Source organism: Moschus berezovskii, chromosome 13, assembly GCF_049115385.1.
Source record: "Moschus berezovskii isolate FMDL1 chromosome 13, NW_MosBer_1.0, whole genome shotgun sequence".
NCBI lineage: Eukaryota > Metazoa > Chordata > Mammalia > Artiodactyla > Moschidae > Moschus > Moschus berezovskii.
The window spans coordinates 3,128,785-3,141,551 of record NC_142472.1 but is presented as its reverse complement, the minus strand read 5'-3'; the positions used below and the strand labels follow the sequence as shown (position 1 = coordinate 3,141,551).

The 12,767-nt window shown below is 43.6% G+C and overlaps 1 protein-coding gene across 1 annotated transcript in view; it reads left to right on the top strand.

The window, feature by feature from the left end:
• The window catches only part of MYO16 (myosin XVI), a 478,842-nt gene that overhangs the window by 171,464 nt on the left and 294,611 nt on the right, over window positions 1-12,767 (top strand). The window contains exon 8 of the mRNA XM_055426698.2: window positions 10,117-10,192. Coding sequence (XP_055282673.2) covers window positions 10,117-10,192 — 76 coding nt within the window. The remainder of the gene's footprint in view (window positions 1-10,116; window positions 10,193-12,767) is intronic.

Here is a 12,767-nt window from a genome sequence, read left to right as displayed (position 1 = left end):
TTTGTTTTATTTGCCTTCAGGTGAAATGAAATATTTGGTATGAGTTGATGTATTCTGTCTGCTATGATATTTTTCAGTTCTGTGGTTTCCATTTGGTTCTTTCTTATAACTTCTGTGTCTTTGAAGAGGTGTCCTGTTTTATAATTCAAGAGAATTTGTAATTGCTTGTTGAAGCATTCTTGTGATGCCTGCTTTAAAATCATCGTCAAATAACTTCAGCATGCTTCATCTTGATTTTGGTGTCAGCTGATTGTCTTTTATCAATCAAGGTGTGCTCTTCTGATTTTTAGTTGACTAGGATGAGTGGTTTTTCATTGTTTCTTGGGCATTTTGACTGTTTTGTTAGGAGAATCTTGGTCCTATGGAAATCTATTTTAGCAAATAGCAGCTCTGTTCAGCTTTAGCATCCAGGTTCTGATCTACTTGAGTGGGATGTGGGTCCAGTGATGGTTTAATTTTCAGATCCTTCGAGGTATTATTTTGGTGTGCTTGGTTTATCTGGGTCCCTGGGGTTCTTGCGGGTTTCTTTCCGGTGCCCCAGGAGGGATGGAAGGTGTTTCCTCGGGCCAAAGCTGCCCATGTCTCTGAGTAGGGTAGGAGAATCTCTATGGAGATTGCAAATTTCCAGGGCTGGGAGCTTTTGATTGTGCCCCCCCTGCTTGCAAGCCCCCCTTCCCCAGCCACCCTTGTCTCTCCTGGAGGGGAGGGGGGTATCAGTCTCACTGGATAAAGAGTGCCTCCCCTGGCACTTACTGTCCACAGGGTTGTGTGCTGGCTCCACCTGACGCTGTCAGGGAGACATGGTTTGAAAGATGCGGGAAGTGTGTCCCTGCCCTCCAGTTCCGTTGCTGGGTTGGGCTAGAAGCACCGGGCCCAGAGGTGCCCTCCTCTGCTGTGTGTGAGGAAACAGACCGCCCTGCCCCCCTGCAGCTCCTCCCCTCCATGGGTGCTGAGCCAGTCCATCTTCCTTCTTCCACTTCTCAGGGTTCTTCTGGGATTGCTTGCTTTTTCCCGGGTTTATTGTAATTAGCGGGGAGGCCCAGTAAGAAATCAGTCTGAGCTGGTATGTTTTAAAACAACCGCTTCTGTTTTTTTAAAAAATGCTTATTTCTGGAAGACTTGTAGAGCTTGGTGTAAGACACATAAGCCCAACACAAGTGCTGCTTCGTTCACAGAACTTCCGGGAACTGTTGCCACACACAAGTCAAGAGACAGAAGAATGGATGAATCAGGCAGGGAGCGCTGGAGGATATCAGAATTCCACCCCATTATCTGTCACATTCCACAGCCTTCCTGATCTGTGATCCAAAACCTTCCTGGATCTGTGTTTTTAGCCTAGAGAAACACAGTCATGAACTTCTGTGGGAAATAGGATCCAACATTCGCGTGTAGTTTACAAAAAGAAGAGTAATTAAGATGAATGCTATCGTTGCTGTGTTTCCCTTGTGCTTGCTACATTTCCAGCACTCACCTTTTATTCATGATTAATGGTAAAGGAATTAAGTTCTTGGCTCACGTATTGTTGAAACCTGGCTCAGAGAATTTTGAGCATTACTTAGCTAGCATATGAAATAAGTGCAATTGTGCAATAGTTTGAACATTCTTTGGTACTCTCTTTCTTTCTGGGATTGGAATGAAAACTGACCTTTCCCAGTCTTGTGGCCACTGCCGAGTTTTCCAAATGTGCTGGCATATTTACTGCAGCACTTTAACAGCATCATCCTTTAGGATTAGAAATAGCTCAACTGGAATTCCATCACTTCCACTAACTTTGTTGGTAGTGATGCTTCCTACGGCCCACTTGACTTCACACTCCAGGATGTCTGGCTCTAGCTGAGTGATAACAGTGAGAATTGCCATATGTTCAAGCTGGATTTAAAAAAGGCAGAGGAACCAGAGATCAAATTGCCAACATCTGTTGGATCATAGAAAGAGCAAGAGAATTTCAGAAAAACATCTACTTCTGCTTCCTTGACTGCGCTAAAGCCTTTGACTATGTGAATCACAACAAATGTGGAAAATTCTTGAAGAGGTGGGAATACAAGACCACCTTACCTACCTCCTGAGAAACCTGCATGTCAACAAGCAACAGTTAGAACCAGACGTGGAACAACGGACTGGTTCCAAATTGGGAAAGGAGTGCCTCAAGGCGGTATGTCGGTACGCTGCTTATTTGACTTATATGCCAAATACCTCATGTGAAATGCTGGGCTGGATGAAGCACAAGCTGGAATCAAGATTGCCGGGAGAAATATCAATAACCTCAGATATTCAGATGACACCACCCTTATGGCAGAAAGTGAAGAGGAACTAAAAAGCCTCTTGAAGATGAAAGAGGAGAGTGAAAAAGCTGGCTTAAACCTCAACATTCAAAAACCTAAGATCATGGCATCCAGTCCCATCACTTCATGGCAAATAGATAGGGAAACAATGGAAAAAGTGACAGACTTTATTTTCTTGAGCTCCAGAGTCACTGCAGATGGTGACTGCAGTCATGAAATTCAAAGACGCTTTCTCCTTGGAAGAAAAGCTATGACAAACCTAGACAGCATATTATAAAACAGAGACATTACTTTGCAACAAAGGTCCATATAGTCGAAGTTGTGGTTTTCCCAGTATCAGGTATGGATGTGAGAGCTGGACCATAAAGAAAGCTGAGTGCCAAAGAATTGATGCTTTTGGACTGTGATGTTGGAGAAGACCCTTGGGAGTCCCTTGGACTGCAAGGAGATCCAACCAGTCAATGCCAACGGAAATCAGTCCTGGATATTTATTGGAAGGGCTGATGCTGAAGCTGAAGCTCCAATACTTTGGCCACCTGATGCAAAGAGTCAGCTCATTAGAAAAGACCCTGATGCTGGGGAAGATTGAAGGTTGGAGAAGGGGATGACAGAGGATGAGATGGTTGGATGGCATCACCTACTGAGATGCTGAAAGACATGGAAGCCTGGCATCCTGCAGTCCACGGGGTCACAGAGAGTCAGACATGGCTGAGCCACTGAGCAAAGACAACGGATGAGTTAAGACATGCTTTAAGTTGCTGCATTTTTTTTCCCAAACCAGCTGCACAATATCTGACCCCAACTTTTATAAAACATATTTCTCCTTTTGGGGATTCCTATTTTTCCTTCTATTTCTGAGACACTGCTCCACACCCCAACACACTTGCAGGTCGTTCTGCACATCTCAGGGATTAAAGCAGCTTCGTTCTGAGGATTTCCATGGCCTCTCACTGGCTCTGGGCACCTGCCAGCTGTTGTTGGCCGTGTGAGCCTGACCAGACTCACCGATTCTCCCTCCCTAGAGCCTGGCCCCAGCCAGGGTCTGCGATCAATGAGAACCATCCCCTTGTGGTTACGTAGCTCAGAAGATTGGGGAGGACTGTGGAGGCAAATGTATCAGACAGTCAGGGAGCCAGTGTCCAAGTCAACTGATCCAGCTGCTAGCTTCACGCAGACATCCAGCCCCAAGTTCTCCAACAGCAACCCTTCACGGCATGCATGTGGGGCAGATGGTAAACAAGGTCGTCTCACCTTTATCTGCTGCATCTCCAGAAAGTGACTCATTGTGGATTCAGGATTTTTTAAATCCTTAAACATTTCGATACTAAGGATAGGGTCTGACGATCATCTGTCTTTTCCATTTTACTCCGTTGCTGCTGCTGCTACTGCTGCTAAGTCGCGTCAGTCGTGTCCGACTCTGTGCGACCCCATAGATGGCAGCCCAACAGGCTCCTCTGTCCCTGGGATTCTCCAGGCAAGAATACTGGAGTGGGTTGCCATTTCCTTCTCCATTTAAACCTACGCAAATGGAGTCACCCCCAGAAGATAAGACCCAGCATGGCAGAGTTTGTCTGTGTTGCCCCGTGTACTTTCCTAGTGTCCAGCGGAGTCACTGAAGCCCTTGAATGGCTGGATCTATCAGCCCAGAACCAGAAGCTGAGCACTGGCCCTGAGTCGTAGAGCAGGGCTTTTCTATTAGAATACAAAACTCCAAACCCAAAATACTCTTCCTTGATTTAGATCCAAGAAACAGTTGAGATTTATGTTAATAGAGGATTTTGAGCAGATTGCATCTTGATTATTTTGTCAAGAAAATAACGGTATGATATTTTAAAAACTTGTTCACCCATAAAAATACCATTTAATATTCATTTTTGGAATGATACTTTCAAAAGAGGCATTATCTGGATATCAGTTTATATGCACAGGAGATTTATAACTCTAAAGAAGTAAATAAATACATCTCAGTTGAGTGGAAAAATGTTTTAGAAAGCCTCACATTTTGGAGAGACTAATGACATTTTTACAGATGTTCATAGCAACTTCAGTTTCTTATAAATGTCTTACAAATATAAATGCCTTTATGGAGAAAGCAGTCCATAATTTATAAAAATATTTATAATTGATGTGTGTACCAGGATTTATAATGGGCACGTATACATATTTTAAATCTTGCCTTTATAAATATATTAACTTTTCCAGTGAGAAAAATAATAGATGCCTATTCTTGTCTAAAACTAGGAACTGAATAAGTTATGTTAGCAATAAGTCCTTTGATTTTACAATTTTTATGAGTTGTACATAAAACGGAATTTGCTTCTAGCTTTGTATATATTTTTAGTGTTTATAATAAGATTGGCAATCCTGAAACAAAGGATAAAATAATCATACAAATGTTATATCCAAATTTTCCCTTCAAAATTATTTTTATCACACATCTGAGTATCTTGATGGTCAAAGGAATTATCTGTATTCTCAAATACGTTTTACCCAATTCCATAAGAATAGAGACATATTCAGAGTTTTTTTGTTTTTGGAAAAAGCTGAAAACACTATCTGGTTTTCCTCCCACCACCCTGAGCAGCAAATATCGATCAACTCAGTGGCCCATCCTAGGTTCCCTGTCTTCTCAGCGTTTCCATGTCTTCAGAGAATCTCACGCTTGCAGCTCCAAAGTACTTGCCGTCATCATGGCCCCCAAAGCCCTCTCTTGAGTTTCCCGGCCCACGAGGCCCACTGCCCGGTGGGTTATCTCTGTCCGCCTGTCCTCAGCCTCACCTTTGGCACAAAGGGAATTGCCCTCTTCCTTTCCTGTCCCCGGTCTGTCACTCCTGTGTTTCATCATTTTCTTATCACAAACCTGGCGGGGTCATTTTCCTGCCTGTCTTGTAACTGAGAAACCACTGTGCCCACAGACTCCTCCCCGGTGAATAGCTTCAAGCTGCCTGAGTTACCACCACAGTTGCCCAACCCATGCATCCCCGGCTGTCTGCCCTCACCCCGTGATCAGCATAGTGGTGTCCGGATTAACCTATCAGCCTCCTAGCAGAGTGCCCTGGCTCTCACCCACTGCACTCTCAGCAGTGGGGCTATAGTGAGATTTCTACATGGACATACAAGCAAAGTATTCAATCCACCATCCTTTCCATGGCTGATGACATTAAATACCTATTCCATAACACAGTTCCTGAGTCACCACGCGCCAGGCTGCTGCTGCTGCTGCTAAGTCGCTTCAGTCGCATCCGACTCTGTGCGACGCCATAGACGGCAGCCCACCAGGCTCCCCCATCCCTGGGATTCTCCAGGCAAGAACACTGGAGTGGGTTGCCATTTTCTCCTCGGATGCGTGAAAGTGAGAAGTGAAAGTGAAGTCGCTCAGTCGTGTCCGACTCTTAGCGACCCCATGGACTGCAGCCCACCAGGCTCCTCTGTCCATGGGATTCTCCAGGCAAGAGTACTTTCTGCTTAATTCTCCCTCATGATTTTTCCTAGTCCCCCACCAGGTTGGAGGATACAGTTATGCTGAACTTCTTTTAATTTCTGGAATAGGCCACCATGTTCATCCTTTTCATGTTCTTTGCTTTTCTCTGAAGTGTTGACTGGTTCACCCTTCCCTGCCCTGCAGCGTGACTCAGAGGGTTCCCTTCACTGACTGTCTTTCCTGCCTTTCTGGGTCCCAGTGAGATTCCCCCTCAGGCGCCCTGCCTAGCACCTGTGTCCACCCCATCACATCAGTGATCATGTGTTAGAAATGTCTCCAGCATTTGTCCTTATCGCTGTCCGGTCTGGGAGGCCTGAGAGCAGTGCTGGCCTCTTGTCTGCAGAGGGCTGGCACAGAGCTCTCAGTTAGTACTTAAGCGAGAGTCAGTGAGTGTTCTAGTTGAGCAGATGCATGTGTGTCTCAGTGTGTCGCTGAACCCACGTGTGAAGAAAGGGCGGGTGAGCACACACCGTGAGCCTCCTGGGCCAACAGGAGGCACGTTCAGGTGGAGATCCAGGAGACACCTGGGCACGTGCAGGTGGGGCTGGGCATAGAGATTTCTGATGGACGGGTCAAAGAAACCGCACACGATGGAGGGGGAGTCCCACGAAGGGCAACACAAGTTAGCAGTCTAACGAGGTCCTCGAGGAGTCTGTACCCCTGAGGGTTTTCAGGTGGTCCTGAGTTAAGACACATTTACTCAGGAGATGTGGCGTGTGAGCCAGTGAGTGGAGGGCATATATAAATTCTGAATTCCTAGAGACCTTTGGCATTATAATGTCTCTTTATTAAGTGAAACAATCTCTTTTAGCTTCTGAACTAGGAATTTGGCTGTCTCTGAACACTCATTTTATTTTTTTATTTTTAAAAGAAGTCACTTAAAATGACCATCAAGGAATTAATTTTGGTGAATTTATCCAAACCGAAATAGAATTATGCAAGGAATGAGTAAAGTCCATAGCCAGTGTGAATTTAAATTTCAGCTTAAATACATTTCCTGTCAGCCATGTAGAGCCTCCTTACACAGAGACACACACTCAGGCACACGCACACAGAATGTCGGTCACCTTACTACCCTCGGATAGTTTCAGTGACAATAAAGTTCATGTAATAGTGAAGGTGCGTCCTTGTTTGGTTCCACACTGTACTACTCGCGTTGAAGTCATTTACTGCCAAGATCTTTCCTGAGGTTAAGACACGTGTTCCAGACCACTCAGAAAGTGAAATCAGTGCTGGCCTGCTTAATGTAGTTCTGGGACATGCCTCGTTGATTTCCAATTGGAAGTGCTCGGGAATTACTGACTTTCAAAAAAAAGAATGGAATTCCCCAAGCGAGAGAAGCTTCTTCACTCCACAGATGAATGTTTGTTTTTACAGGCCTGAAATAAAATGGAAGTGCTTTTTGTTGTTAAAGATTTTCATGTAGGAAGCCATTTGCTTTGACAACTTAAATGCTTTCTGCAGGTACAGGGGAAGCTGTGGAGGGAGGTAGTTTGTTTTCCCTCTGGAGTGCCGTGAAGGGTGAATCTAATTTAGAAAATGCAGAGTTATTGTTAGACTCTCTGACAATCTGACATTTTTGCCGAGACGTAAAAGCCTTTAGGTGCTGCTGTTTTTTCAAAGTTGTGAAAATCAAGAGTGACCTTACTTAATTCTTGGCTTTGCGTTTTTGCCTTTCCTTTCTCCTTTTCTTCTCTCCCACTTTCCGCTCCTCCTACACTCCACTCTGTTCTCTCGGCCCCCCTACCCCTTCCTCCCAGCCTCCCTTCCTTCCTTACGGTTGAAAATTCAGCAAGCAGATCTCTCACATTTTTCATATAAAACAAAGCTCTTTCCTGTGCCCATTTTGATGTCCTGGGGCCCTGCTCTATGTATTATATCTCTTCAGATTTCAAGAGAACATCCACATCTTCAGTAAACTGTGTGTATTTGGAAATAAACCCTAAATAGAAGCGGTCTGCTGTAACATGATTTACGTGTTACTGTTGTATTTTATGTTCTGTGAAGCCAAACCCTGATTTGGGATGGGCCTGTGGGAAAGCTAGCAAGGGGACAGACTATTTAGAATGCAGTTCATTTGCTAATGCGGCACTGGCAAGGCCAGTAAGCGGTGGTGGGAGATGCTTGCGAGTGTTTGGGCAGAGTGCTTGCGTGGGTGGAGAGTGACCCGCAAGTGCTGCGAAAGCAACACAGCCACAGACCAGGAAAGCCAGCCCCTGCTGACGATATAATAAACCAAAAAATGGAAGGACAGCGTTAGGAAAAGAGAATGAAAATTCCAAAGGAATCTCCCAAAATTAAAAAAAAACAACTAGAACCATTAAATGATTTTATCAAGATGATTCACAGTATTTCATTAAAAGCATAAAATATAGAGAAATCTTTTTTCAAAAGATGTGTAAGATTTATGCATTAGAAACTATTTAATAATATAATATAAATATGAAACAACATAATAAAAGCTAAAGAAGATCTAAATAAATGGGGCAGTAAGCCATATCCATGTATTGAGATAATGAATATTATAGAGATGCTGTTACTGACCCCTTCAAATCTGGCCCCAGAAAGGGTCCTGCCTGCTTCACTCACACAAGTAGAACAGGGTTGAGCAGCTGGGTTCAGAACCGAAGGGGAGCTTCTTCTGTTTTGTTAATTTAAGTAGAGTTGATTTACAATGTTATGTTCGTTTCTGGTGTACAGTGAAGTGATTCAGTGACGTGTGTTCACTGTTTTTTGTATTCTTTTCCACTATGGTCTGTTATAGGATATTGAGTAAAGTCCTCTGTGTGGAAGTTTTATTCTCTGATCAGAGGACGAGAGGGGTGGGCAGGGCTGGTTTATGAGGATCTCTCGGTATGAGGGGGAGGCGTTTGGGGGGAGCACAGTTGCTTGCTAACAGCTCCAATGCCAAGTGAAGATTTCTGCACATAGCCTATCACCACCGCCATCTTGAACAAGGCGTACACCAAGAGACGTAAACTAGAGTATTTATAACAATATCATTTGTAAGTATAGATGAAAGATTGCTGTGGCTTGACTGTCCACCAAGAGGAAGGCGGCTAAATTGTGATATGTTTGTAAAATGCAATTCTGTGCAGCCAAAGAAAGGAAGGAAGGTTTGTTAAACACATCACCTCCAAGGATGCTCAGAAATGCAGTATTAATTCTTGAAAGTAAAAGCATGGAAGAATTCATACATCAGAACTTTCATTTCTATAAATGTCAAAAACAGGTGAAGCCAAGCGATATGTTGATTAGGGGTCCTCCCATACCGAGGGACGAAGCTTGCAAAGTAAACGCGGTAATGGGTAACACAAAATTCACGACAGTGGCCAACTCTGGGAAGTAGGAACATGGATAATTTGGGAGAAGAACCCACAGGAACACCAGGAATGACATTACAAACACTTGAGCACGTGAGACTCTATTCGTTGTTTGCTCTCTCAGTGGCACATATCCATTATATATACTCTTGGTATGTATCATGTGTTTTATCATAAACTTTAAAAAACATATTAACCTCTCATCAAGGTGCTTTATTCTGGTAACTTGAGATGAAGTTCTTGTAATTGTCCAGTGGGACCTTAGGTTCCTGTTCAGCCCTGGTGCTGTCGTGGATGGAGAGAAACGAGAAGTGTGACTTTCGTGAACTGATAAAGCACTTGTTCAGTGGCTGAGTCAAGCGTAACTCTTTTCTGTGACCCCATAGGCCTGTAGCCCACCAGGCTCATTTGTCCATGGAATTCCCCAGGCAGTGATAATTAAGTGAGTTGCCACTTCCTTCTCCAGAACAAAGCACACTGTAGCGCAGAAACCCTCCCGTGTGTGTGTGTGCTCAGTCACTTCGGTCACGTCCGACTCTTTGAGACCCCAGGGACTGTATTCTGCCAGGCAGCTCTGTCCGTGGGATTTTCTGGGCAAGAATACTGGAGTGTGTTGCCATTTCCTCCTCTAAGCGAACTTCCTGACTCACACCTCTGGTTTGTCCTGCATTGGAGGTGGATTCCTTATTGTTGAGCCATCAGGGAAGCCCCCATTCCCTCCCAAATGATGCCCTAAAGTAAACCTGAGAAATGTTAAATGAACCTTTTAAATCCTCGATGATTTAACCCTTATTTGATGAATAATATTTTATTTGAATGTGTTAATTGATGAAACAGTTTGAATGTCGTTTTTTTAAAAAAAGGGTAAGACCTGGGAGCAGAGAGTAAGAAACCTTTGGGGCAGTAGGTTACACTAAGGCGTTCCCCTTCCATCTGTGCCCCTGGAGGACAGGTAACTGTGGACAATTTACCGCTGAATCCTAAGTATCCGGAATAATCGTTACTACGTCAGTTGCCTTTCCTGTTTCAGGCGAACCTGGTGAAGCTTCTTTTGATGCATCAGGCAAATCCACACCTTCTGAACTGCCACGAGGAGAAGGCTTCGGGTAAGCCATGAACATCATACCGGGTCCCTTTCTGTCATCCTGGAGTGGCTGACCCATCACTGCCCCAGCTACGGCGTGAGCCACTGTCCCCTGGGACTCTCTGTGAAACGCTCCCCTCCACTCCAGTCAAGCGTGTGTCGCTAACTCCTGCCCACTGCTCTGTTATGGGAGTCTGTTAGAGAACAGTTAGCGTTTACAGGGATCATTGCATTGTACTTCATTGCAATGTGCTTTTGAGGCTTTAAATTTTCTGGGCAGTGATTCTTGCACTGTCGCTTACTTTAAGATACATTTTCTAAAATACATGCTTTTTCCTTAGGGTATTTTGAAGTGGTAATAGTATTTTTTTTTTTCTTTCGGCACAAATATTTATACTGCGGGCAATAGAGACTAGCATTACCAACCTAATTTAAAACTTTGACAATCTTAATGTTGCTTATTTTCTAATAAATACCTTTTTGAAGTTTTCTAGAGTTCTTTTTGCCACTCTTTTAAAAACTGAGTGCTACATTAGTTTTCTAATTTTAAAAACTTGACAACAATGTCACTACCTGTAAGGTGTTTTGGTATATCAAAAAATAAAAGTTCTAAGTAACAAAGAGGAAAGTCTAGCCAAAGTAACAAAATGATATAAAATTTTTGACGGTAATAATTGATCTGAATAACATAAATATACTTATTCTTCTCATTTTTATTCCTATAGTGACCTAAAAGCTTGTCATGCCTGAAGTTTCTTATTTCATGTCAATCGCCTTGGGTGTCTCAAGGCGAAGTATGATTACTTGATAAACCTCCAATTTAAGACAGAATGCTCTGTGTCTTAATTTACTGGAATTAAGTATCATTGTCTAATGTTTATTCATCTTATTTGCTGAAAATAGACTGAAGACTTGCAGTTGTAAGATAGCTTAATAGTTTCAAACCAGAATCATGTTAATATTAATGATAGGATAGTAATCTTACCATTATCTACAAAAAAAAATGTTTAATGGTAATTATTAAAAGAGTAAATAGAAATTTGTAGCTTTTTCCATTCCTTTTCCAAACATTTTTGTTGGAAATACAAGTCACGTCCTCTGTAAACTCTAGTTGTAATAGAAGGTGACGTTTTTACAGGATCATAATTCTGGCATTTTTCCTGGAGAATAGTGTATATGATTGACCTCAGACTACAGGGACCCTTATCTGTCACACTTTGACCTTTCAGGTCTAGTATCAACTTGCCAAAAAAGAGACACCCAAGGCGATTGACAGTGACAGTCCCGGAGCCCCGGGGGTGACTGACCTGCTGGTCTAGACTCACCCCTGGCCGCCGTGGGCCTTGTGTCTGATGAGTCTCAGACAGTTTTACCTGTGTTGCTCACGCAGGGCCTAGCATCCGCGTAATCTGTTTTCCATGCCGTGTTGATCACAGGGGATAATGTGATGGGAGCGTAGTAGATTCTGAGTAAGCACTTGCTGATTGAATGAAAATACTTCTCACACACACAAGGGACAGAGGGTTTCAAGGCAGTGAGAAGCTTCACGGAGACACTGGACAGCCGGCATCTCACGCAACTCTAAGAAGGGGGAGTTAGACAATAGTGCAAAGAACAGTGAGCTGGACACCCATGTCGGCTGAGCACAGAAAAACCATTTCATCACTGCTCCCTTCTCTTCTTGCTATTTTGTGTTCTTTGACTTTGGAATGAACACATGAAGGATGATCTAGGGGATAAAAGCAGTTTGACATAGCGCTGTTTCTTGGTGCAGACATAATCTCCCAAGATGAGGGCACTGAGCTGTCTCCTGCTCATTACACAGGAATGATTTAATCTGAAGCAAATGCTGATCAAATCCTGGCTTAAATGTCTTCTTGCAGTAGCTGAGTTACTTCACCCAGCCTGTAAAGCCATGTAACTCAAGTTCATGGACATGGGAGGTCACACAGTTTAGTTGTGAGGGTCCGAAAGGGGCAGCTGCGGCCATCAGGTTTCTAATTGTTATTAATGTGACTTTTTCTTCAGGATGTGCTGATTTCCAGTTTCAGTTGCTAGCAAGCGTAGATTTGATTAATGCACATCTATAGTGCTGCCCGAGAATGTTCAGATGTCATTGTTAACGTGTGTGTAGTAGAGAAATGTGATTATTTTTGTTTCTTATTGGGAGTGAAAACTAGACCACGGAGAGAGGCCAGACCCACTGTTTTGTAAAGGCACACCCAGTCTTTATTTGTGCATCTGCCCACTTAGCAGCGTGCCTGCAGAATGCCTGCTGCACGGTCTCTAAGCGCCCAGTTGGTGGGAGGGTACAGCTCGTTTCCTCTCTCGACTCATATTCACCAGGATGAAGGGAGATTCTCACGGAGGAAAACCCACTTTAAGTTCTGTCAAGCCCAGCTTCTCAGTGATTTCGCATTTTACCCGTGACCACTCCGTGAATATTATTTTCATATTTGTTCTCTTCATTTGTAATTAAATATGCCACTCACTGATGTACCATGGAATGGTCTTTTAAAATGGTGACGCTGCCATTGTATTCCCACCATGGACTTTTCACGTTTCTCGTTTTGCTTCCTGTGTTGATAAGTGTAGCA